At 35.4% G+C, this 27761-nt stretch overlaps 1 protein-coding gene across 1 annotated transcript in view; it reads right to left on the reverse strand.

Annotated features, from left to right (window-relative positions):
* Positions 1-27761, reverse strand: part of LOC123691024 (myelin transcription factor 1-like protein) — a 52834-nt gene that overhangs the window by 7899 nt on the left and 17174 nt on the right. Inside the window, exons 2-11 of the mRNA XM_045635202.1 lie at positions 21277-21338; positions 8419-9449; positions 7790-7862; positions 7611-7651; positions 7068-7226; positions 1546-1816; positions 927-1124; positions 597-813; positions 365-528; positions 172-269 (exon numbers count right to left, since the gene is read on the reverse strand). Coding sequence (XP_045491158.1) covers positions 172-269; positions 365-528; positions 597-813; positions 927-1124; positions 1546-1816; positions 7068-7226; positions 7611-7651; positions 7790-7862; positions 8419-9439 — 2242 coding nt within the window. The 5' untranslated portion in view covers positions 9440-9449; positions 21277-21338. The remainder of the gene's footprint in view (positions 1-171; positions 270-364; positions 529-596; positions 814-926; positions 1125-1545; positions 1817-7067; positions 7227-7610; positions 7652-7789; positions 7863-8418; positions 9450-21276; positions 21339-27761) is intronic.

The raw sequence follows: 27761 nt of genomic DNA on the forward strand, positions 1-27761 counted from the left end.
AATATGAAATAACCAGTTTTTGTTTTTTTTATAGATAAACTTTGATCTTACTTATCAATGTTAAAATTCTAAACTTAACTACGTTTGAGTAAAATACGATGCATGATATTTTGTACAAAGACTATTTATTATATTGTACAAAGATATTAATATTTTATAAATATAACTTACCCGCTGTATCTCGATGGTATGCTTCTAGGTAAGGATGGCTTCCACCACTATCTGGTGTTGATTCTCGACTGTACGAGACTCCTCCAGGGAAAGCTCTACTGCGGGAAAACAGAACAGATTAGTTTACATAAAGTTAACTACTACTAGTAAAAGGATTCTTAAACATTCAATGACCTAACAATAAATGCCTCACCTATGTGGTAAACGCGTCACACTAAGGTCGAGGGTCTGGCCCTGCGGACTGGGCACCTGGGGACTGGCTGTCAGCTGGGGCGAAGCGCCCGGCTGCGGGCTGCCTCGGGCTCCGCCCCCGCTGCCACCACCGGCGCTCGTGTAAACCGGTGATGCATATGGACCCTGTCATAACAATGGGTTTTAATTCATAGCCATTAATTAATTTAAGTTCTCGTGTTGCGACTTCTCACCTGTGGACTGCCACTAGATGTGGATAGGTCTATGGCGGGGCGGGGGTCGCGAGGGTCACGGGGGTCGCGGGGTGTCGGGGTGCGCGGACGCTGCGCCTGCGCCGCGGCTATCTTCACGGAGAGATTGATCGCGGAGAAGCCGGGGGGCACCCCGGGCGCCATCGCCCCAACCCCTCCCACGCCTACCCCACTCCCGGCCTCGTAGTGGTACATTGGCCTGGATGGATACGAATTTCAGACTTTAGACCGTGACCCAGAACTATCGTAACGTCGAGGCATTTAGGTGAGCGTTTACCACATTTGTTCGGCATTTAAAAGACTTCAACGTACCTAGGGTAAATTGGTCCGGAATTGGTCTCCTGCTCGGACTGGTCGGTTTTCATTGGAGTGGGTAAGTGCGGATCGTGGTAGCGCTCCTCTTCCCAGCTGTACGGCCGCTGCGGGCACTGCGCGGGGTCGTACCGCTCGAAGGCTGTCGCGCCCTCGTAGCACCGCGCCTCATAGCCGTACCGCGTTTCGTTCATTTGGCTATGTGTAAAATATCATGTTGAACGAAAGCGGCAACAAATAGACTCTATCAAATATAATGTGCTTTGCTCTATAACACGTAGCTGCCAATTCATGCCATGTAAGAAATCATCGACTTTTTACTATGTAAGTATGTACCTATTTATTTACACGTAAGTACGTGATAAGTATCAGCGTATGACAAATTGAAGTTCTTTTTAATCAATGGTTGGTTGTTTTTAAATATTTACAATAAATGCCACAAAACAAAGCACTACAGTTACTCTGCAAATTGTCGAAGCTCTACATAAAAATACGAAATTGTTTTAATATTTGAAGACTCTATCTTATATATATAAATCTTTTAACTATTATTCGTTATCATCATTCAATCTTAACTGGTTTCTACACTAATGAGACGATAAGAAGCAGTAGTGTTTACCTGTAAGAGCGCACGTGGTCGTCCGGCGGGCGCTCGTAGGGCGAGCGCTGGTCTGGCGGCGCGCCGTACCCGGCGTGGCGCGTCTCCATGCCGGGAGACTCGCGCTCGGGCTCGGCGGCCTCTCGCTTTGGCACCAGCAGCTCGGGCGCTTCCCGCTTCACCTCAGGACTCGGCGGCGACGCCGCTTCTGGCTCGCGCTTTTGGGGCGTCACTTCACTGGACGCGCTCGATGGAGGCGGGGCGGATATCGATGCTATTGGTGCTGTTAACACTGAATGGATATTGGACTCGTTAATATGTGACTATGGTATGGTTCCTTTGTACGAATAGTAGTTTTAAAATTGATCATAGTTGCATGAAGTGAAGGTAGAGCAAACACCGAATTTCATGTGCATCAGAGCTTTAAATTCCATCTGACCTCATTGCTGTTATACCTACTCAAATGAGTAATATATAGTTGCAAATGCAAAAATTCATTATTTGGAACATAAATAAAGATATTATATGTGTTTTACGATATTTAATCGATCCGCGTTATGTAAAAGTATGGAAAAACCAAATAATTACTTAAGTTAACAAAAGGTCATAAATTTATGAATACAGCAATGTGCTTCCTAAAAAATAATCTTTATCAACAGACGACTATAACTTGCAACAACCGTGTTTTTCAGTACATTGTTGGCGTTGGCCCCCGTTGGCGGGGGGTTGGGTTAATTATAAGATATGAGATTGAGATTTGAGATATTTATTATTAATTCACTATAATGGGATGAGATGAGATGATCTAGGATGGAGCTCCGCCCGGTGCGGAATCCGACTGCGAACTGACTTATTGTGTGGTAAAATAATTAATACATTATAATAAAATATGCAACATCGACGCATTGCATTCCGGGAACATGTATTGTCTGTACGATTAGGTAATCGTACATGTTCCCGGGGGAGAAAAAGGTGAAGGTTAGTAACTTGATGAAAGATGAACTTAAAACTAACAAGGTGATATTACAATTTAGTGTCTATTTACTAAATGATTGTGTTAGTTATGAGTACAAGATGATACATACATTGATTAAAAGATGAAGATACAATAAGTATAAGATTAAGATACATTTGTTCTTTACGATAGGGTTACAAGATTAAGTTACAATTGTTTTTAATAATAGCGTTACAGAGATTCACTTAAGTTGGGAAGCGAGAACACTCGAAAGATTGGCGACGAGGCCTGGTCATGTTTATTTACGCGCACATCACATTCACTAACACTTATCACACAATCACTTGTCACCGGGGTTGGAGGTGGCCGGGCGGGGACTGCGACGCTGGTCGCAGCCTCCACCGCCGGCTCTGCTGAGGCTCGTCGACGACGCAGCTGTCTCCAATACGTTATTATTGCCACAACAACCAGAATTCCAATTAACACATATATTATGAAGTAATGATGAATGTCGTGATACGACGACTTCGTGCCCAATGGTTCACTCAGTTTTAGGAGGTCAATTTTTCTTTTTATTTCGTCAAATTGCTTAATATCTTCCGAACTGTTTGTATTGAGATCCTGATCTGTTAATTTGGAGATCGATATGTTTATAAGATGATTTATTGGAGCAATTTCTATTGCCACAAACTCGGAAGTGGTATTTATATTGCTCGACAGCTTTTTATGAGAAAATACTTGAAAATCTTTAGTTTTAATAGTACAACCCTCCATAACGCTTAACAAACCCGCTTTTGTTACCTTTGTAGAGGTTATTTTATCAGCACAGATAAATTTTATGTTGCATTCATTACAACAAAAATAATAATATACATTAGAGGTCGATAATTCTTGCCAACGATTCGTACAAGGTAATAATGTTGTTTGACAAATTCTCATATTAGGAATTCTCTTACATAAATCATGATCGTCTATTAAATGTCGAATAGGATTTCTGATGAGACAAAACATCGTAGTAGGATTCTGGCTCAAACATGATTTAAAATCGCTTTCCGAGATCGTTATACAAGAGTCCTTTTGTATGTTGATAGCCGCTAAATTAGAGGTTGGTATCACGTTCACCATGCTGCCGTTTGATATACGTGGGATAGAAATGAGATTAAATATTTCATACATATTTCTTTTCATCAAACCTCTGGTCCAAATAAACTATTAGCAACGTAGTCTACTCTGTCGATTAAACCACATATCAAATGAATCACTCATAAATTAAATGTTATTATAAAATTCAAATTCGCCGAACACGTGCTCAAGCTGTAATATTATAGCGTCGCATTGTGTTAGTTGTTCTCTTATCATGGGACATAATTATTGTTTTGAGATATGAATTCTTTGTTTTCGATGTTTTAATTTCTTCCTTATTGTAGATTCATTAATAGTATTTATATTTGTAGGTAACAGTGATAGCTTAACAATAGATCGCTTCATAGTAAGATAATCATAATCATCACATTATTTTATTATGTAATCTCTTGTAAAGGGATCAAAGATTTTCGATATTTCGGACAAAAATTGTCGCTTTGTAGGATTTGAGATCAATTCCGCCGTGAACCCGCACTTAAATTGGCGCCATCTAAAAATTAGGATTTGAAGGTCTTGTTGCAGTTTATAATACATGAGATCAATAAGGGTTAATCCATTTAAAGTTTTCGAGGAAGCGTTGAACACAACTCGCAAGGCTGTTAGTTGATGACTCTGCGCGTAAGGTGCGCGGTAGGTGGCCACTGGGCCTTAAGTCGGCGTCCGACACACAGGGTATCATGTGTCTGAGTTCTTTGTATTTCGATATGAATAGCTTATACTCGCGTGCTAATTGAAGTTGTTTTATTAATTTGTTTTCTAATTGCATAAATTAGGCGATACATTTAAGATTTTGACGCACCTAATTTTTCTTCGAAATTTTCTTTAAAGGTCTTCCTGAGATAGATTTAAAGTAAGATTTAGAGTAAGGTTTCCTTCATTTCCCATAACTACTGGATGTTGCTATTTAAATTAAGATTACATTGATATATTCATTTTTACGGGGTATTTTTTAAAGTTGAGATTTGTGAGCCCTGATCTAGAAGCGCTCTCGTGTTAAGGTGAGATCCATCTGCTGCTTGAACTTTGATAATTGCAGTAGCTAGTAATAGGTATTTCCCTGGGGTCACCTGGAGTGGATACTAATGTGTTCATATTTTCTTGTTGTGGGCGTAAAGGTTTCGAACGAGGCACGTGGAACCTCGAACGTGACGCTTCCGGTGTCATATTTTGTGACGTGAAACATTCATGTAAAAGGGTATTATGATTTTTATTACATTGCTTACACAATATCCGTGAAAAGCATTTCATTTCTTCGTGGTAATGTAGGCAGTTGAGGCAAAGTTTCATGTTTTCAACCGTTTTTCTTCGCTCATAAGGATGCATTTGTAATAACGTCGGACATGTATAAAGGCGATGTTCGCTAGAATTGCACATCGGACACCGCTTGCCTTTTACATTTGTTATATTACTGGAATACGTTCGTTGCGAAATAGCATGATTTGTAGAATATGGATTATTAAAACTCTGTTTAAATTTATTATTATAACTTTTAGAAAAGGATGATTGATTATTATAGTTTCTTAAATGTGTATGCTGATTGGATGGTTGATCAAATGCTTTTGTAGTGTAGCTTTCATGCTTTTTTCGTGAGGTCTCTAGCGTCATAAACTTAGTTTCTAAATACCGTAAAAAGTCTTGCAATACAGGTATCTCTCTGGGCGACTTTAAAGATTGCATATAATCATTGTATGTCTCTGGGTCTAACTTCTGGGATAATACACAAACAAGAAAAGGGTCCCACGATGTCACGTTAATTCCAAGGTTTTCAATTGCATTGATGCTCTCATATGTAACATCATGAATCTGTTTAATATGTTGATACGACTGATATTGAAGATTAGGGATATTTAAGAGGTTATTAAGATGAGATGTAAAGATTAATCGTTTATTATCATAACGATGACTGAGAATATTCCAAGATATGAGATAATTGTCGGAGCTAATTTGGAGATGTTGAATCATTTTTTCAGGCTCGCCCTTAACTTTACTCTTGAGAAACTGTAACTTTTGTGCATTCGACAGTGACGGATTATTGTGGATAGTTTCTGTAAATAGATCTTTAAACGAAACCCATTGCATGTAATTTCCTTCGAATGTAGGCAGCTCTACTTTTGGGGTTGATTTCTCTATATGAGATAGAGAATACATCTTTTTATTGATATCTGTTTTTAACTTATAGTAATGTTTTTCATAATTAGTAAATTGTTCTTCATATTCAGCGTTCGTTCCGCTCAATTCATTTTCTAATTCCCAATGCAAGGTATCAATTACCGACCAGCGGATTTGCAAGGACTTTAGGATATCCTCAAATTCCCACTTTTCCGATATAAGATCAAGATTTATGTTTGAAACAGTTCGCAGAAAAGCCTTAAAATTAGTTGTTTGTTTTTTCATAAGCTCTCCCGTTTTATTTATATTGGAGATATTGTTAGGAGGTTTTTCTTGATATTCATTAGAGATTGACGGGGTTTGAAAGGTTGGAGGTTGTAATTCAGGGTTTTCTAAAGATTTATAATTCTGTAAGGCTGTCTTTATATTATTGTATTTTTTCTTAATTTGATCATATCTATTGAATGCAAAATACTCATGAGAGTGATCGTTGAAAGATAGAAGTATCATATGGTTGTTGTGGAAGTCTACAAAATACCTATTGTTCTAACGTTTCTAATCGTCGTCGTATATAATCGGGAGTCTTTCGCTCCGCTCCATCTTTTTTAAAGTTTATATGTAGCTTATCCAATGCATCTATTAATTGCTCTTGGGTAGCTAAAATATCCTCCATCGACATGTTTGAAAATAAGAGATAAAATAAGAAACCTTACTTGGTTAGCTTCAAGTTACGCTTACGCCGCACCGAGATGTGAATTATTCCGTCGATGTGTAGAGATGCGATGCCTTTCCAGGGCACCAAGGTTGAGATATGAAGATGTGTGGTGCCTTCCTAAAGCACCGAGGTTGAGGTGTGGTGTCCCCCCAAGACACCAGGGTAGAGATGTGGAGATATGTGTGGTGCCTTCCCAAAGCACCGAGGTCGCGATGTGATCACGGAAACCAGAACCACGCACACAAACACAGCACAAACTTTATGCACACTTTTTGTCCCGGTCCCGCATTCACCGTTTGCTCGAAGGACCAATGTTGGCGGGGGGTTGGGTTAATTATAAGATATGAGATTGAGATTTGAGATATTTATTATTAATTCACTATAATGGGATGAGATGAGATGATCTAGGATGGAGCTCCGCCCGGTGCGGAATCCGACTGCGAACTGACTTATTGTGTGGTAAAATAATTAATACATTATAATAAAATATGCAACATCGACGCATTGCATTCCGGGAACATGTATTGTCTGTACGATTAGGTAATCGTACAACATTACTAACATCACTAATTGCACTTGAAAAGAAATGATTCACTAACCAATACAATTAAAATACAATACCTATAGGTCTAGCTCGTTGTGTTCTAGCAGCAGCTTTCCTTGCAGCAGCCGTGGGGCAGCCAGAGAGGGATCTGTGTGTACTTCGGTTGGAACTGACGTGGCCGCGACCGTTGCACCCGGGCGTCGGGCACTTTAGGATTGTCTCGTGCAACGCCAAGACTATAATTATATTGAATACGTCAGTTATAAGGCAAGAGCACATTGTTATAGTATATGTTACAACTTCACATCTTAACTTTCAACTTATAACACAAACGGCTATATTAGTTCATGTAATAAAAATAAAGAAGTTGAAATTATATAAATTATATTTAGATACGAAAAAAAAACAATCTAAACTATTTATAAACGAATAATTTGCTAAGCTTACATTAAACTTGAAAAAGTAGTCAAATAAACATCTACTGAAAAGAGTACATAAAATAATATAAAACAAATAGGTACTGGAAAAGCTTTTGGCATCCTCTAATTTCCTGCTATAAAAATAAATGCAAATAAAATACGTTGCAATAATTAGCGAATGTAGTTTTTTATATTACTCACTCTCTGGTGTAACTTTATCCTTTCTTGGGCATCCTGACAGACTGATGGACAAAGCAATAGATGATTTAGTTTAAATGCGATTTTAATATAATAATATTTACATAATTTGAGTCGATTGTTGTTAGTTAGTTGCTTTGTTAACAGATTGAAGTTATTCAGCTGAAAGACATGGCACTCACCTTCGATGGTGCGAATAAAGGCCGGTGACGTGGCCCTGCCCATTGCAACCAGGAGTTGGACACTTGTTGCCTTCTGTGGACAAATCGATGGATAAATTATTATTTTGTTAATCATTGAGTGGGGGCGTGGGAGAGCGATCGATAGCGACGGGCGTGTCGCTGGGCGTACCTGCGCAGCGCCGCCCATCGCACGAAACCCATCCCCTCACAAACTCAAAAGAAAAAATAAAGAACGCCAGGCGACTGCGCGGTCCGACTATCAATTTTTCTTTTACGTCGAGCGGGGCGGTACTACGACGCCCCGCCCATTACTCTGACCCGTTTTTATTGCATGACGTAAACTCAAATTACGAGGAAAATCTTTATATACATTTTACATGATATCGTAGGTGGAGCTCTCGTGTATGTTCTAATGTGAAGGTCTTTTGAAGGATAACATTATATACATTGTAAATTGTTATTTATAGTGTGGGTACAATCGAATTTCTATTATCATTGGATCAAACAGTAAAAACATTACGAGAACGTTCAACCGAAGGGCCTACTCTGAGTTACATTCAGTGACTTTGAAACAAAGTTCTCCAAAGTACTGTCGTTAGAAAGTTTGTTAATGGCTGACGTAGGAGTACCTCTGGAGGCCGGCGGCGACAGTGCGTTCAGAGGCCGAGAGTCTCGTGTTGGCTGCGCGGTAGGCACGGCTCGCGCCTCATGCAATGCTGTGGCAGCTCGGGAGCCTATCCCTGCTGGCTGTAGAATTGTGTATTGCTTGGACGCCTTGGAGCTCTTGTCATGATCATTCGAGTAACCACCGAAAGGTTCGCTTGGAAATGATGTAGTATGAATTTTGTGTTTTACTTCAGCAGGTGGTTTAAATGCTGACTGTGTTGAATAAGGTAATGCCGCCGTAGCTGCTTTATATACGTTGTACAAAGTTTGTTTGTTAACCGACATTATTTCCTTCCGCTTAGATTTTGAATCTCTATCATCGTCGTATTGATCGTCATTTCTATCCGACATGTCAATTTCAAGATCGTTGGACGAAGAATCTATGATTTCATCAAAATGTGTTCCGTCATAATGGTTAGAATTTTTACTTTCTCGGTGTTCCTCATCATTGCTGTCTGGTTCTACTTTTTCAATTACAACATTTTCTACGTTTTCTTGTTCATTTTCATTCATTTCCTGTTCAGTGACGGGGTTATCTATTGAGAAGCTTCTTTGTGAGCCATCCGCACTATCTGATGATTGCGACGGCGAGGATGGCAACATTTTATCCGATCGTTTATCATTGAACATGTTGTCGAAGTCATTATCATCATTTTCATCACTATGGGTGGATTGTTGATCTCGTGGCCAAGTGTTTGAAATTGACTTTAAAGATACTTGTGTCCTTTGAAGATAGCTCTTGTGTTCGTCATTTGTCTGTAGAAATGGGTGAGGTGTAGTGTACACTCGACAGCGCTGCTCATTTTCTTCTCGTCGTTCATCATCAATGAGTCGCCGTCGTCGTTTCCCCCCACTTTCGTCATCCATTGATTCTTCACCGTTTCCCTGACTGTGCTGTCTGTCAAGTATTCGAAAGGCTTCTACATCTACGCCAAATTCAAATCTTCTCTTGTTTATTTGCGGGAGTGATGAGAACGTATTCATCGGCGACGTCCTGCAACAAAACCTGCATTTAGACATGAGTTACATTCGTGCAATATCCTAATAAAGACGCATAAAAACAAGTAAAAACGTACTTGCGATTCGATTTTCCATCCACAATCAGAATTTTTACGCGGAAATGATTCTCGGCGTTTCCAATCGACGTATTCACATTTAATTCACTTGGCTAATATTTATTGGCACAAAAATCGTTCCCACGTAAAAACCATTTCACTCAAGAGCTTTCAGACCAATTAATGTTTTAAAAAATAGTACCAATAGGGTTCTAAGTATTATAAAATAAATCTTGAGACGAGTGCACAATTTGTATATTTGTAGAACGATTTCCGAGTACGGTACCTAAATAAAAAATAAAAATTGTAATAAGTTCAAACGCATTGATTTACTCGTGCCATACAGATAAGCGCTTTTTATCTGAAATTGGCTCTGAAAATACTAACCAGAAAATTATGTACCGAATAGAAAAGTTTCAGAAAAGTTTTGAGACAAGTTGTTATTGACGTGAACGTTCCTTGTCATGAGACTTGACTATTTTTGTCATAAATCGATAAAGAGATTTGTTATATTAATTTCACTTTTTAAATATTCAAAAATTATTCTGTACATTGTATGATTTATTTTTCCATTAATTTTTAAAACAATCGTTGTAAACAATAAATGAATACTATAACACTTTTTAAATACAAGTTCTGCTAAATTGAATAGAAGTTAATTATAAATAGTTGATATCGTATCTATCCGTGTAAAGGAAATATTCGAGAAAGGTTAGAGCGATAGTGGTGCAAACATTTACGTACGTGACGCGCCCGCAGGCAATACCAATGTAAGCCGAGATTACACGAAACGTGGCCAGTTTTCCAATGGCCCCAAAGGGTTGTAACGTGCTACTACGTTTGTGAGAACGTTCGTGTGTTGGCGTACAGTAATTAGATAAACTCCGAGGGTGGTTTTACCGGTTTAAACTAGTACCAGCGACCTTTATCAACGGGTGGCGAGTGGCGGGTTATCTCGGGCCGCGTTAATTGTAATGCCTGGAGATTAAGCGCGATATAAGATCCTCCGTTACATGCCAAGACGCTGAATACGTGTGGGCTTTGTGATAATGTGTCTGCTTGAATGTGGTCTTTTCGTTACTTTTATGTTAATATCGCTGCTATGTAGGATTTTCGGAGACATTAGCTTTTATGAAAACTTTCTTGAAAATTGTTGTAGCGTATATTTGGTATTGGTGTAAAAAATGAAGTGTTATTAGATTTTAATAAAATTTAAATTATGTTATTAAAATCTAAATTGTACTACATTATTAAAACCTAAAATACAAAAGTTTCAAATACCGCAGCGACGTATACATAAATGAAGCTTACAATTTATTCATAGCGGCCGTGATATGAGCCGTAATTTCATAATTTACTGTAATTCCATGAAATTCCAACATAATTCCGGCGAAAATGAAAGGTGAGCCGTTTGTCGCGCGACCCTTTCTCGCCCTTGGCAATAACAAACACGCGGCCTCCCGCGGGTCCCCAGATCGCGTCTTAAATTCAAATTGCACCTTAGAATTCTTAATTATTGAAATCATAAATCAAAACGTGCCGTCTGGGCGCGCGACCATAAAATTGGAGGGAGGTATCTCGAGTGTGGTAGGATTAAGACATTATCACTTTTCTTTCGAGTAGTCGCGCCCTCGTCGGCTCGGCTCGACTGTAAATCAGAGGCTAAATCCTCTGGATTAGATTCATAGAGTTGCCGCGGCCTGCGGATCGGGAGCCTGCGATAATGGCGTCGTGTGCTTGCGTGATTCTGCTTTTAAATCGACTCCCCGAGATAAATACGCTCCCAATTTTGTGAAGCGATATAGAGTTCTCAGTTTAAACGGATTTGTTAAGTTTGCCCAAGAACTGTAGCTGCCTGATAAGTGGCCGGTTTAGAACACGATGTTAACGTTCAATTTATTTCGGGTTGGATTAATTGTATACTTAGGGACAGTCAAAAGTAGAGGCAAAAATGTTCGCGCCTTGTTGCCATAGTTATCGTTTGCACGATAGCAAAATAACTGTAGACACAGTAAGTTGGATTATATTTTGTTATTAAATTAATTTGTATATTATTCTTATTTCTTTTATCTTTAAGCAAAATTCGTATTCAATTCGTGATAAGTTGTGAAAATAGATTACTTACAGATAATAAAATAGACCGTGCTACACAAGAGAAAGTTACTAAGTTTTTAAATACAATTATTAAGAAAGAAAAAAAAAAAGAAGAAAAGAGCGAAGAAAACAAAAACGTAAAAAATAAATAATTGGGGATTTACGGAATCTTGTCCGTATTAAGTTTTTTAATATCCTTAAAAATTCATCAATATTTGATCCTTTTAAAAAAATTTTAAGGAATAACAATAATTAAATAAAAATCATGCGTAATTTTTCGTGGAAGCAGTTCAATACCTCCAAGTAAAAGGAAATGTGTGAGGAAATTTAAATATCACGTCAACACACTAGTTATTCTGTTATTATTATTGTTTTAAAATAAATGAAAGTGAAGTCCCATGTCCCCGTAGTGGGGTAAGGGGCAGATGCTATATGCATACATCTGTTTCACTGATCGATTTTTCTTTAGGGACAAGTAGGTGATCAGCCTTCTGTGTCCTACCAGACCGAGACATTTTTTTTTTCTTCGTCTCCACCGGGAATCGAACCCAGGACCCCTCGGTTCTACGCTCACGCGTCAACCACTGTACCAAGGAGGCGGTCAAAAAAAATGAAAATACTACAATATTTCATCTTCATTTCACAATGTGGCCACGTCCACATATAAAAGTGCTTTTGAAAGAAGCTGAGTTAAATTACCACTTATAATACCACAAGAGCTTCAAAATTATCGGGTATTTTCCGATAGGTTCGTTGCAAACAAATGAAGGAGTCAAGTTTTTAGTCAAGGCTAAAAAATCACGAGCGCGAAGCGCGAGTGATTTTTCCTGAAAAACTTGACGACTTTATTTGTTTGCAGGGAACCTTGAGGGAAATGCCAGATAATTTTGAAGCTCGTGTGGTATTCGGGAGATTATTTTTCCGTCCCAAATGTCGGCCAATAATTTCACAATTGAATTAAACCTGTCAGTTTGACGTCAACGACCATAGAAAATTTTCAAAAAATTATCAGTATAATACCATGTAGGTTGTACCACGTGACGTCGAATGGTGCAATTCTATTGGTCGATATTTGGGTCGGAAAAATAATCCCGCGAATATCGAAATTCTAACGTTCAAAATTTTTATAATATAAAAGTAAGAACTGAACTTAGACAATATTGTATTTATATTTTGCTCTTACTATATATTCGTCTCTATATTCGTAATAATTTTTACTTATATAAAACTCCTAGTCTAAGCCGATACTAATTTACGAAAATATAAGCAAGGCTTTAAATTCAATTGTAATTTTATTTGGGTGTTCAAAACAATAATCATCCTTTACTTAATTTCTCTCTATACAATAGGTTGTCTGTCAGAAATCACTACTTAGCGATAAGGCCGCCGTTTTTTACAATGTATTCTAGGCTAAGTTTCAATTTGTAATTTATCTTGAGCAATAAAGCATAAATAAATAAATAATTTCCGCATATACAAAACGCAATATGTAAACAATTTTTTCGTTTTTAAAATAAAATCTTGTATTCCCGTTTAAATAAATGCATTTGAAAATTGTTGTAGCGTATATTTGGTATTGGTGTAAAGTTTGTTCATCAATTACCATAGAAACAAAAAAGGGACAGATCATATGATTGCGAAAATCAATATCGCAATAGTTTAACTGAGTTTAAATAAGTGGGGTAATGGTATCGAGCGATGCATTGTAGCTCGCGGTCCTAGGCGCCCTTACCCTTGCATTTCGTTTGGGGTTCATAGGGTTGGCACTTAAGATTTTTTTCCTTTAAAAAAGATAAACAAGATATTTTCCTACAAGCTAGTTTAAAGTTGTTGCGTATTTTCTTGTTATATCAATATTTAGGTTTATAGATTTATAGGAGAATTATCTTCCTAAAATTAGCAACTATTATAAGTACTATTATAAGTATTATAAGTAAATACATATTCTTATTAATATTGAAAGTACCATAAATATTAAAAGACATTACGTAATTCGATTTATATATTTGTTATATAGTATTTACACGTAAGCAAATTAAATAAAGACATTATGTTCTATAAAGGTAAGAATCGTATGATGAATAATGTAGGTACGAAGAAATTTAGTGAACAAAATATATTGTAGTTATTATTTTTTTACTGTGAAAATTAAAGCCGTCGTGACTCGTGAAAGAAAAGCAAGCTGATTTGACGCTGTTTTGCCGATGTTATATAAAATAAATAAAAACTTTATTTATTTGCCTTCACAACTTATACTATTACAATAGAACAAAATATGTAAACGTGTAGCATTTACGTTGTGAAGGACTAGTGTCTGAAATAGGTCTGTGAAAGACCTGTAGTACAGATCACTAGCCCCCCTCGCGGATGACACTACTTAAATACATTTATAACTTAACATAATAAACAAATGGCAAGAAGAGAAAAAACAAAATAATAGACTGAACTTAATATCTACTTCTACTTAAAATAATATAGACCTATTAATACGTGACCAGTGTATGTGTAGTGAGTGTTTGTCTGCATGTATGTGTGCGCGTGTAATATGTATGTTTGTATGTGTGGGTGTGTGAATGTGTTAGTTTGTGTGTGCGTCTGCGTGTATGTGTGAGTGCGTCTATGCGTGCGTTTTTGCGTTTGTGCGTGTGTGTGTCATATATATAGAAAATATCAATCAACGGGATTAATAAATTTGTGTATGTTATTTCAAGACAGCATATAATTTTGGATTTAATACCATTTTTATCTATATACCTAAAAATAGTATCAATGAATGTATAAAAACAATAAGCACAATCTTTTTAAATATTTATCTAGAAGTTACGTTTAAGCTAGAGATTGTACAGCACAGATATAATGATCATGGAATAATCATTATATTAATAATATATAATCATTAATAAATTTGAAAAAAAAAACCGATTATGGATTATTTATTTATTTAAAAAATATAAACTACCTGTGTACAGCCCTATTCGTAGGGCGCACTTGTAGCGAGGGTTAACGCATAGAGACCCTCGCGTCCCGCCGGTACCTTTGTTTGTGTGTGTTTTACTCGAGCCTTTCGCTTCCTTATTTACAAAATTGTATAAAAAACTTAATTTTCGACATTTCATTTCAATAAGCACTTAATTCTATTGTTTATTGTCTTTAAATATTTTTAATAGAGCGATATATCACGATATTTTCTTGATTATAATTTTAAAATTGGACAATATATAAAATCTTTGTATTGTCATTTATTTACACTATGATCTTAATATTTTTGTTTTTATTTGGGTGAAAATATTTTATCTTAATTAGTTATCGTATCTTTTGCTAGTCACACATGAGGCTAAAGTTGATCGTTTTATCGAAGAACAGTAGAACCAGTTATTTCTTCGAAAAAACTTCCTTATTCAATTTGGTCTCGTATCAATTGAGTTTATCGAATTGTTTATAAAAAATTGAATGCTTTTACACTTTAATACCTTTTAGTTAAAATATCGACAACAGATACCTACTTTGTTACTAAAACTACGACCCCGTAGTCGAAGAGCTCCAAGTTTTTAAAATAAAATTCTAAAATAAAGGCAAAAAAGTGGAACAAGAGAATCGTGTGTTTCTTTTAAAAGATCTAAACTACATTAAAGTCTCTGTATCGCGTTCTATAAACTCCATATTCATTAAACGATTTATTCCTAAACGATTCATTACACACATAAAATTAAAACCACATGTAAAATAGCATCTACAATGAACTCAGGCAGGTTGCCCATCAGATAGCTTCAGAGAAACAATTTGATTCCCTTATCTGGATCGGCCCGGGGCGTCACACGTGAAATCCGTTTAGCAACCCTACCTGAGCTGTATGTACGGGAATAACGCAAATTTTACCACTGCTAATTGTCTTTTAATGGACACCCGTTACGTTTTTCGTATGATGATTTGCGTTTGGTTTTTAGTTATATTGTCTTTAAATGGTTCGGATGTGTATGTTTTCCGTATCACGATTTTGGTTTGGTTTATCTTAATATATATAAATCTCGTGTCACAATGTTTGTCCTCAATGGACCCCTAAACCACTTAACCGTTTATAATAAAATTCGTACACCATGTGCACTTCGATCCAACTTGAGAGACAGGATAGTTTTTATGAAAAAAAAACGTAAACATGTAGGGTACCACGGGCGAAGCCGGGGCGAAAAGCTAGTAGTTGCTATATATTTTCGTGTTATTGTTTTAGTATAGTTTTAAGTAGTTGTTATTTGGTATTGTAGTGTGCGGTTGGGTTAAGTAGAAAATTAGAATAGATATGTTAATGATTGGTGTTCTGTACTTAATAATTGGAGTTAAGAAATATAACAGTGCATTGATTACCGAACAGAAAGTTTCATTAAATTTTATTATAAATTTTTCTTCTTCTTAATGCTTTGTTCTTTTCCTTAATTTGAGATGATTTTCAGATGAATATTTAAATGTTATTTATTGTTATGTTATTAATAGATTCTTATAAATATCCCATTAAAATATAATATTGCAAACTTTTTATTGCAGTTTAGAAGTTAAACTAAGTTAAGTTGTTTACAGAACAAAAGACTAAAATGTAACTAATTTTTTTTTTATTAAAGCTAACTCATTTTATTTTAATTTCTGACAATATTATATACTTATATGCATTTTACAACATTTTTTATTGGAATTATGTAGGTGTTAGTGTTAATTTATTATTTCGAAGTAAGTTCGAACGGTGAAGGAAAACATCGTGAGGAAACCGACATGTCGAAGAATTAAAAAGTTCGACGACATGTGTCATCCGCCAACCCGCACTTGGCAAGCGTGGTGGATTATGGCCTGTACCCTCATAGGAGGCCCGTGTCCCAGCAGTGGGAACGTATATGGGCTGATGATGATGATGATGATGATGAAGTATTTTACGAAAATATCTTGTAAAACGAATATAATTCTATTATTTAACTTATATTTACAAGATTTGATCTAACTTTATAAGGTGAGTCAAAAAATTTAAAAAATAAGAATGAAAGTAAGTATAAGTTTTATCTTCATGTTGTTATCGTTTGCTTCGTATGCTTTATGTACCTAGTGTGTTGCGAAATAAATAAATTTTTAAAGGAAAATTCTTTAAAAACTAAATTATTTTATAATAAGTTGCATTCTTATTCTTTGTTTTTAAAAAGTTTTTTCGCAGAACAAGGCTAATTCCTTTGTTCCTATACTGTCATTAAATTTTTAACGTACCTTGAACGTACCTACTAAATCCGAATCCGTAATTTTGCCGACAAACGCGTCTTAAACGTACATATTTCTCTATATATTCTTAGATAATAATCTATCTTCATATAATTTGCTAAAAGGTTAAACGGTTCGCATTACGTATTCCGTGTGTTGCCTAATGATTCGCGGTACATGACGATTCGCTTAACATAACCGATTTAATTATACGCATATATGTCAACCACGAGCAGAATAATTAATGAGATTAACTTGAATATTGCCTATAAGATAAATATATCCACATAATATATTCGGAACTAATTAATTCAATTTCAATTCAAGAAAATGTATCGAAAGCATTTCGTGAAATGGTTTTACTAGCGTGGGATTTGTGCGTGAACGATTTTAAACATTTTAAATCTTCTTCACTATAATCCGGCGATAGCACTGCTGAAATAAACCGCATGAATTTCGGAAACCGTAAAACAACAACGATATATGTTCAAAAAGTGACAAAAGTCGACACGTTAAATTTTCGGAAAAATATTTTCGGACTTACCAAACAGGTCGGACGAGGGCCGACATCACTAAACGAAACGCACTATCATAACGTGAAAACAATAGTTTGAAAAGTATTTGAGCACGAGTTCACTGAGGACAACTTGGAGCACAACACAGCGGTAAACGCTACGCCGTAGCAGAGCGTAGCCACGGAAAGTTTGTCCGCGCTGCGTCCCTACGAACCAGGAGCGATATTCGTGACGCGGGTGTTTGTCGAAGCGCGATTCGCGAACTATGCGGAGGCAGAGTGCGGGCCGGCGAAGGACGAGAGACACTTAGGCCTGCGCGCGCACGCCGCGCCCACACCGCCCCGCCCCACACACCCGCAACCTATTTATTTCTAGTTACGTAAAATTTACGCGCAATACAATATATGTACCTGCATTTTAACCTATTGTATAATACATAGCCCGAGAAAAACCTGTCAGTTACATAACCCCTACGAGCTATTGCCAACCGAATATATCGTTTATAGATTGTGATTACTAAAAGCTCACACGTTTTAGAAAATGGATACAATATTATAAAAGCTTTTCGTGCAAAATCTGTATCAGTGTAATGAAAGGCGCTACTTTTGATTAAAAGCCAATCAATGCTTGTCTCGTCACTTCGACGAGCCCTCGGCAGGTGAGGCGTAAAATGCAAAAAAAGCCTCCGGTCATTGGGGCTCAAACAAATTTAGCAGACGAGTTTTTCGACCACAGTTGTGCTATCAGTGTCACTTAAATAAATTGAATAAAAGGCGTCGGAGGGCGCCGCCTGATTTTCGATAGCTTTAATGCTTTCAGTCGTGTGGTTTAATTTTTATTTGCAAACGATTTCGCTAAAAATTTTCGTCCGCTTTAATATTAAATGAGTACCTATAAGTAAATACCCATTAAGATATTATTTAGTACTGAAACTTGAAAACATTCTAGAAAATCAATACGAGAAGTGAGATAAAGTGTGACGTCACAATCAGCTGTTCCCGCCGCTAGCGCAACAGACAATACGATTAAGATCTACGCAGGACAACTTTCGCGCGCCGAGCGGCAGTTAGTTGTTATGAAAGAGAGAAATTTGTAAATTGTTGGCGCCCGAGTTCACGAACTCCGTCGAACCGGAGTTTGTTTTAAGAGTTCAACCTTGAAACAAGAAGAAAAGTAGTCCTGTAAAACAAAGTTTTGCGGCCGCCGTCGCCGGCGCAAGCGGTTCAAGGATTGTGCCCGAACTGTCTGTCTGTACAACTTTACCGATTAAAAGCTCAAAAGCTTCCAAAGTCATTTTAAAAGTTTATCTACACGCGGCGAGCGAGGCGGGAGGGAGTGTAGGCGCTTCGTTATCAGCCTCTGCAATACTTTGTTAAACCTAGTTTAACTTATTTATGAATCGGTCGCGGTCGTCGACCGCGCTTCCCGAATTAAACTGTCAAAGTTGCGAAGTAGTGATGGGTCGGCGGCGCGGCAGCTCCGGCAGCCCACGTCGCAGGAGGACACGTGTTCCCGAACACTCGCTAACGTACTCACTAAGTTCCTAGACCCTTCGCTACTTTGTTTTACAGCTGTTCCACTTAGCGAACTATGCCTAGAGTCGGGCGCGAGTTCTTGCATGTGTATCGGTACACACCCGGATCCGAATAGTTTCATAAACATAACCCAACTTAGTTTTGGACAACTTTTCAAAGTCAATGCATACTAACTTTCGATGTCTGGAAGTGCGATATTACGATTGGATCAGTTTGCGGGTGGTGACTTTAATGCATTCGTTTGTTGGAAACTTTGTTTTATTGGATCAAACTTCGGAACAAGGTTAAGTATCTTCATTTACTTTGTTCGAACGTAGCCTAACTAACTTTCAGGATTATTATAAAGTCAATGGATTATTGTCCTAATAATTGTGTCACACCTTCCAAAGTTTTTAAATATTATTTCGTTGTTAATGTACCTTTATCACGGTACTGCGCCACAAGTAGAGGTTACCACTGCCACTATCCTGGTATATGTTATAAATTCGGTTGCTCTAATTTTTTTTTCATTAAAAGCATTTTGTTATATTTCTAATATTAAACGCTTTAATATAATTACTACCTGTACTGTTAAACATAATAAACATCGATCTTAATTCTGCAAGATAATAATAAAATCATTATTAAAACCTGTTCATTAAAGGAATATCGGTTTTATAGAGTGACGGAGATTCTTGCACCTTAGAATATTATTTAATCTCATAATTCAATATACCTAATTTCACTTATATTAAATGGCTTTTAGTTGTGTTTTTTTTTTATATACCCAGTAGAAGAATAGAAGCTTTTTAAATTGGTTTAAGGTCATGTGTCACATAGACACCTACATGTACTTGCTCTATATAAAGCGCTAGATATCAAACCGCTTAGGTATTAGATAAATAGCAAAGCTAGGTTAGACTAATCACAAGCTAAATCACGCTAGCTTCCGCTTGTAGCATTGCTACGGGACTGCAAGATTACCGCATAGTCCTTGAGTTATTTCATGATTAACCATGAAGTTTCCGAATACTGCAGTGCAATGATTAATAAACAATGTTCGGAGTTTCGTGAGACATTTATTTATTTATTAATAGTATTCTGTACGGCTGGATGCTAATTTCTGGTTTTCAATAATTTGGATTGGAATGTTTTAAGATTAAGACGATCACGGAATTTAACGCATCAACTAATTTAGGCTTAAACTATTTTTGTCCTTTTCTATTTTAACGTTTTAGTTATTTTTCAATTAAATTTCAATTGTTTAGTTGTGATTGTTTTTGATTTGGTTAATATTTTCATTTTGATTTTTGTATCTTGTCTGAGATCTCAGTCTTTCAGTTAACTAATACGCAATTAAGTTGTAGAGTACCTACGTTGTAGTTTTTTTACATTGATTCAAAATAAAAAATTTGATAAAAAGTGTCTTAATTACATCATTCAGGTATAAGAATTTAATTTTAGCATCCATCATTAAATCTAATTATTAGCATCGCGCCATCGCCGCAGGCACTTGAAAAACGGTAAAGCACGATTCGTTCTCAAAACCAGTTTAATTACCCAAATCTCTTTCTGAAAGTCACGATCTCAGGCAAGTAGATAAAGCTGCAAGCCTCCGAGCGATACACCCACCATCATCACATGACCTCCCCCATTAACCTTCATATTTGCAAAGCAAGGAGTTAAGTGAGATTTCAGGGATCATAATAATTTGGTCGCGATTTATGTGTTATCTTCGCTCACCAATAAGTCACGCAATAATTAGCGGGACTCGGAATCACGCTTCCCCACGCATATTTATGCAAGTTACATAAATAAATAACATATGCGACAATTATAGAGGGCTTCGCTGTTTACTCTGTGGTGTTTACTGTTATAAATTACTAGCGGTCCGCCCCGGCTTCGCCCGTGGTACATATTCACGTTTTCTCTACATAAGAACCATCCTCGTACTTCAAGGAATATAATAAAAAAAGAATTATCGAAATCGGTTCAGCCGTTCTCGAGTTATGGAATTACAACGAAAAGTGGCATTGATTTCTATATATTAGATTACTTATGACGTAAAGGTTAAACGATTAAAGGCTGTTTACAAAATTATACATGTAAAAATAATTAAAAGTGATTTGAGTTGAATCTCTTATTTGTGTATATTGAAATCCGTAGTAAGTATTTTTTTTATCTTAATTAGAATTTTAAAGTTGTTAACACAAATTAAATTTAAGATTACAGCACATTATTAGTTTCGTTTCTTTGGAAGCTCGAATGCGAGATAGAATATTAATGGAGTTTTGGTATTCTTAAATAGTAATTGGTCTGAAATCTTGTATGAATTTTTAGTATTGAGATGTATTGAAAAATTTCGCTATTAGTAGCGAAATTTTTTAGTAATTTAGTAATTAAAGAATACATACGTAGAAGATACAGATGTTGCAGGTCGAAAAAGCTTGTGTATCACCAATGGTTCATCTGGATTCTGCAACAAACATACATTTTACTTTAATATGTGTTAAAAAATATTTCGTAACATTCTTTATATCGAAATTCAGATAAATATAGTGTATAACTAAAATACAAGTTTTACTTAAATATCCATCAACATAGGTACCATCATCATCACTACATAGTATAAAACAAAGTCGCTTTCTCTGTCCCTATGTCCCTTTGTATGCTTAAATCTTTAAAACTACGCAACGGATTAATAGATAGAGTGATTCAAGAGGAAGGTTTTAGTATATAATTTATTAGGTTTTAGACAAAGCGGGCGAAGCCGCGGGCGGTAAGCTAGTATTTTATAAAACTATGAAGTTAAGGCTCATTCGAGCATTTACTCTTTGGTACTTATTTTCAATCAACTTTAAAGCGTATTGAATAACCACAATTGTTTTCAAGGCATAAACATTAAACATCTCTACCTACTTATAAGATACTCTGTACGTATTTTCATAAAGAAACCTACGCATTTGGGTGGAAATATACGGTGGAAAATGTGATTTTAATTGAGGTTACGCAATGTTTTCCAAACAAAATGAGTAAGGACAGCAGGTGACGAAATATCGTAAAAGTAAATTCGACGCTAATTATATTTCTTACAAAACGTATTTCTCAATGTTGCCAAATAATCGTTTCCAGAGTTGTTTTGTTTCGTATTCTTTCTCGCAAGAAAAGCGACAACTACGCAATTTCTTTAATTGGCTCTTTTGAAACATGATTCATGATTTTAATTCTAAGTTTTTCATCGTATTTTTTATGGAATGTAATAATAGCTAATATTACTTAATAGTTATATAATAATCAAGTTATATAAAGAAAGAATTTGTTTTGTTAACGACGTTTATCAGAAATAATAGTCTGCAGTACATATTATTAAGCGCCGATTTTTCAATCCTTGGTTAAAATTTATCCTTCCAATAAAGTATTACACGAACATTTTAAAATGTCACCTGTAAACTGACAAAATACGGACAATTAGAATACATTTTTGAAATGGTAGCTTAATACGTTATTCGATGAATAAGTTTTAACCAAGGATTGAAAAATCAGCCCTTAGTATATAAAATCTAAGTATAAAATACATTATAATCCATAAACACGGATAAAACATTTTTTTGTTATCTGTACAGTGAACATGTTACACGTGAAAGTGTGGTGACATTTCCTATCGATGGCCGGACGATTTACTGAAAGGGGTGTTCCGTAAATTTGATTTTAATATTAAGCGCATAATGCCTGTTTGCTTACCGACAGTAATTGATACAGCACTCTTAGCACGCCTAATACCCGTAATTATTTTCCAATTCATCAGCTTTTACCTTCTAATAACGGATTATTCAAATGTTCCGTGTTTGTAAATAGTTTATGATGTTTATAGGCTTTGTTGTATGTTAGCTGGTTGGTATGTGGCAAAGATAAATGTTTAAAACATTAGCATGTCTGCGTAAAAAAGGAAACACAAATATAATTTACAAAATTTTTATCTAGTTTACTACGAAGTCGAATGTCATCTCATCATTCAAAGAAGAGTCGCTTAATAATCGAGTATGTTTGTTTGTTAGTTATTGATACTTTAAATAACTGTTAATGCAAGGGATAATAAGTTGACTTCTTTGTATTAAAATGTCTAGAAAATAAAACAGCAATAAATAATAATAAATAAAATTCATTTAATTCAGGCCACATAGCCCATAAAGTGTTAGTAAAATCTTATCCTAGTGTTAGTATTACAATTACCTATTACCTACATACATTTATTACTACAGCTTAATTTACAAATCCAATGCTTACAAATGATATTATCCGAATAATTTAACACCTTTAACACAATATTTGAATTTTTACGTATACCGTATACGTAAAAATTAGATAGAAAAAATCTTTTTTCTCATTACCGCATAAAAGTCATTTACTCTATATAATGCAAACGTCAAGGAGGCACTACAGTAATAAAAGCTCTACTATTTACAAAAAAAAATAGTTTCAATCCTACGCGATTACACCAATTCGCGCAAATCATTATTTTGCACGTTTAAGATCACCAGAAACCTTCACAATGACTTATTACATACAGACTTATAATCTCAAGGCATTCACAGAAGAACAATTCATAACCAATGTAGGCGAAGCTCCCCTCACCGCACAGATTATGATGGGTGCCATCAAATATGCATAAAAGCCGTAAAATGCCACACTTAACCGCTCCCCGTTGTCACCTGCCTCTCCTCGCGGCTCCAGACGGATTCTCAGACGCTACTAATTAAAAATTGCCACTAGAGCATGTGTAATTAAGAATCGTCTTAAGAATTAATGTTAAGTGTGAGATTTTACGTGTGACATCGATCAATTAAAAAGTTTGGTATTGCACGCCTCATAAGCGAAGCGTTGAGGTGGGTACTACTGTCACTTCGCGCAAAACATCTGATTTTTCAAATTTATAACTTTAGGCATTTTGAAATCGTAGCAAAATTTTTGAAATGTAATGTAGTATGTAATATACATATATGTATATTTTTATCCTTAAACGAGTATCTTAAACATGTTTTGCGATCAGCTCTATGTGGTAAATTTTACACAGTATTTATTTTCAATTTGATAAATCCATATTTCAATATTATCTAGCTCTTAATTCCTGTAGTTTCCCCACAATAATACTCTCATTATACCAATAGATATTGAGGAATACTTGACTCGTTTCAACAAATACACATATAACAAGATACTTACGACTGCGCGACACGAAATCTACAATCCCATTATAACAATCATCTTCCCGTTCATTACTTGGAGCTAAGATAGTAAATTTAAATTAACAGCCCCTTGTTAGTTAAACTATGTACATCTGCAACGAAATGAATGTTCATTTGGTAAGCGAAAATCGGAATTCAGAACGTTACCCTACTTGCAGTAGTTTCAATTTAATTTGTTTTAATTTTTAATTCGATTTCGTTGCTCACGTACACATTACACAAGCATTAGGAGCGACTAACTTCGATTTTTTTGTCACGTGAATGATGATGTTACCAATTTTTTAAACTTAATTAAAAATTTTGCCAAATTGATAAATACGACAATCTAGTATTAACTAGAGAAGCGGTAAAAAATATCTACTCTTTACAGGACAATAAGTTAATATGTACTTTTAAATTTCACCTATAATTAAATTATAATTAATTGACTTTCTACGCTTAATGAAATATAATAGTGTATCTATAGGTATGATGCGTTTTTACGAACGTCTATTATACACAATACTACCACAACACAAACTAAAATGCAAAGCTCTCCACCCTTGTACCCTCTTTTAACCAAGTCAGTTGAACAGTTAAGAGCTTTTCGCATATAATATTTTCATTTGCGAATAGTGTCACCGCATTCCACGATATTCAGAACAGCCAATTTAGCCGGCGTCGTCTCCGCCGTCTTTATAGTATCTCTAATGAACACTCATAAACGAACACTACTTAACGTATTGTCTCGGTTAGATTACCTAGACGCTAAGAGACTGACTTTGGGACGTTTGAAATACCTTTACGTATAATCCTTTGTATGAATCATCGGTTTTTGAACGAAATGGTCTGCGGGTAGATATTATATCAGAATACATGTTATATGAAATTTTAATGAAGTACATAATACGGGTAAAACAATTTTATCACTGCTATTTAAATGATAGTCATATCATAAATAAAACTACAAAATGGAATGAAATTATACATACCAAAAATTTCGTACCTCAATGGCTTTTTAAAAATAAACGAAAAAAAATTGCTCTAGCTTTCAGACTACGAGATATTCAAGTCATGTAAGCTCAAATGAGCAGTTCTCAGCGTTGCGGGATCAGAGGGAAAGTCATCTTTGTTACTAATCCCTTTGTATTTATCCAACCATATTGTAAAGAGCTGTTAAATATATTCAATAAAAAGTATATTTCTATACCCACGATCATTCATACCCACTGAAGCGTAAGTTACACGTAAAATTTCCATAATGATTTGGAACTAACAAAGAAATTCCCCTGAAACAATGTAGGCCCAGGGTATGGTAATACGCTCGTTCAGTACAAATTGATACTCGATCGTCGCTCATATAAAACACTCTGAGAGATCGCCCCATGAATAATAAAGAATTGTACGACGCGATGGTGCGAGGTGCTTTAATGTGTCTTTTTTCATGATTTTGTGAGGGAATATTGAGATTTCTTGTAGTTTTACGTGGAATATTATTAATGAGTAAGTAATATGATAGTAAGAACGAAAAGTGTAAAAAAAATTATAGTGCTGCATCAATCAAAAAAAATTAAATTACATAATTATAATGAATGTAGAGTTATTAGAAGTACTCTCTTGTCGTGATTCATAGATTTAATTTAAGTAAAATGATAACTATATTATGTCTTTCTGCTGTATCTCCAAAAATCTATTTTTTTATATTTTTATTTTAAAACATAATCATACAATTAAAATCTAATATTTAAAGATCATAAACTGGTTTAAGCTTTATTATATTCAATAAACGTATATATATATATATAAAAATTGTCTCTACTGGTGTGAATATTTCTCTTCTATTTCAAGCAAATGTTTCCCCTTCCCATAAAACGCCTCGAAATAGCCATAAAGATCACGACATAACTCGTATGTAGGCTTAAATTTATAGTGTCAGAAGCACGTTGTAAAATCACTGAAATATTTGTAAATCTTCTTTTAAATCTTTTAGTATTTTTAACTTTATTGCATATTGGAATCATTTTAGTACCTGGTCTAGTAGATTTCGGTTGTAGGTGTCGTAACTTTTCTGTGACATATATTATGAAAAGATATTTATTTATTTATAACACTTTATTGCACAAACTGAAATATGACAAAAATAATATTAATACAAAAGAAATGCATGAGGCGGCCTTATTGCTAAGCAGCAATCTCTACCAGGCAACCTTACACAGTATTTGTTTACTATTGAATTTACATCTTCTATACATATAATAAATCTGTAGAAGGGTCAATTCTGTACATTGAAAATATTGAAAAAATAAATAGCAGGGGGTGTTACTGGATCGATACCAAACCCAAACATGTGATTAAAAAAATTTTTGTCTGTCTGTCTGTCTGTCTGTCTGTCTGTCTGTCTGTCTGTCTGTATGTGAAGGCATCACGTGAAAACTAGCGGTTCGATTTCGATGAAACTTGGTATAATTATACCTTATTATCCTGGGCGTAAAATAGGATACTTTTTATCCTGAAAAAATACGTAGAAAAAAATTAATCTTAATTTTTCAGTTTTATCCATAGACGTTGTTCCGTAGAACCGCGAACACACGTTGCGTATTATTATAGGCCTAGCCGTATTTGGGAATTGGGTCCAATAGATATTTATAAGATTTTATTGTCAGAGGTACCTACTCAAAATGGAGAAATAAACCATCCACGCGAAGACCGACATCCGCGCGGACGGAGTTAGTAGAAGTTTAGTAGAAGCTAGTATCAAATAAATAAGAATACTAAACATTTCATATATACCTTAACATTATTTACAGAACTGTTGCTTTTCGCTCTATAAAGGGATTGTAAAATAGCTTTCGAATGTGGTAATTTCGAGGCTTTACGGGTAATAATAATCAGTGGAATTAAATCACTCCATGTCGAATGAGGTTGTACATGATCGACGATTAGTGCGATAGTGCGAGTGTAGCATGGATGACGAATATTTACACATTGGATGCGGTAATATGAATATTTTTATTTGTTAAAAACGTGAATGTTAAATGATTATATTTTTCTTAATTGCTATTTAAAGTCATTCAGTACTATCATTTGTTTTATTTTAATGTTCATTAATGCTCTTACACTATTAATGAAAATTCTGAACAGAAGAAATTATAGTTATTATATTAATTAGCTAAACCTTCTCGAATATTTTAGTTGTTCTAAATGTATTAATAAAGAGTTAAAAAAAACCTTAAAAAAGAAAATAACGACAAAAAATGATCGTCGACAAAGTATGAGGTACAATGAGGTTACAAAACATTAACACTCAACAAAGATCAAAAATGTCTAAACCTTATTTTATTATCAAAACCCAGTCATTCGTAGCTCGCATTTGCGGTGTTGGAATACGCGAGTGTTTACCTGTGGCATCCTACAGACAATTAGCTATTTAAGCGATTTAACCGATCCAACCAGGTGTCACGTTTGTATGATGTACGCGTCACTGAGTGAAACGGCGGTTTAATTTAAAACCGTGTTTAAATTAATCCATCGTTTTGTTGGTTCAAATAGTTCACCTGGTTTGTACGTTTCGTAGATTAAGCTTCGAAATGTAGAGTTTACTATTTTATTATTTTTTTATATTTAGAGTTCAAAAATCGCTTCGATAGAGCTTTCCTTTCAGCATCTATCGTATGTCA

The sequence above is a fragment of the Colias croceus genome, chromosome 4 (genome assembly GCF_905220415.1).
Source record: "Colias croceus chromosome 4, ilColCroc2.1".
Classification (NCBI taxonomy): domain Eukaryota; kingdom Metazoa; phylum Arthropoda; class Insecta; order Lepidoptera; family Pieridae; genus Colias; species Colias croceus.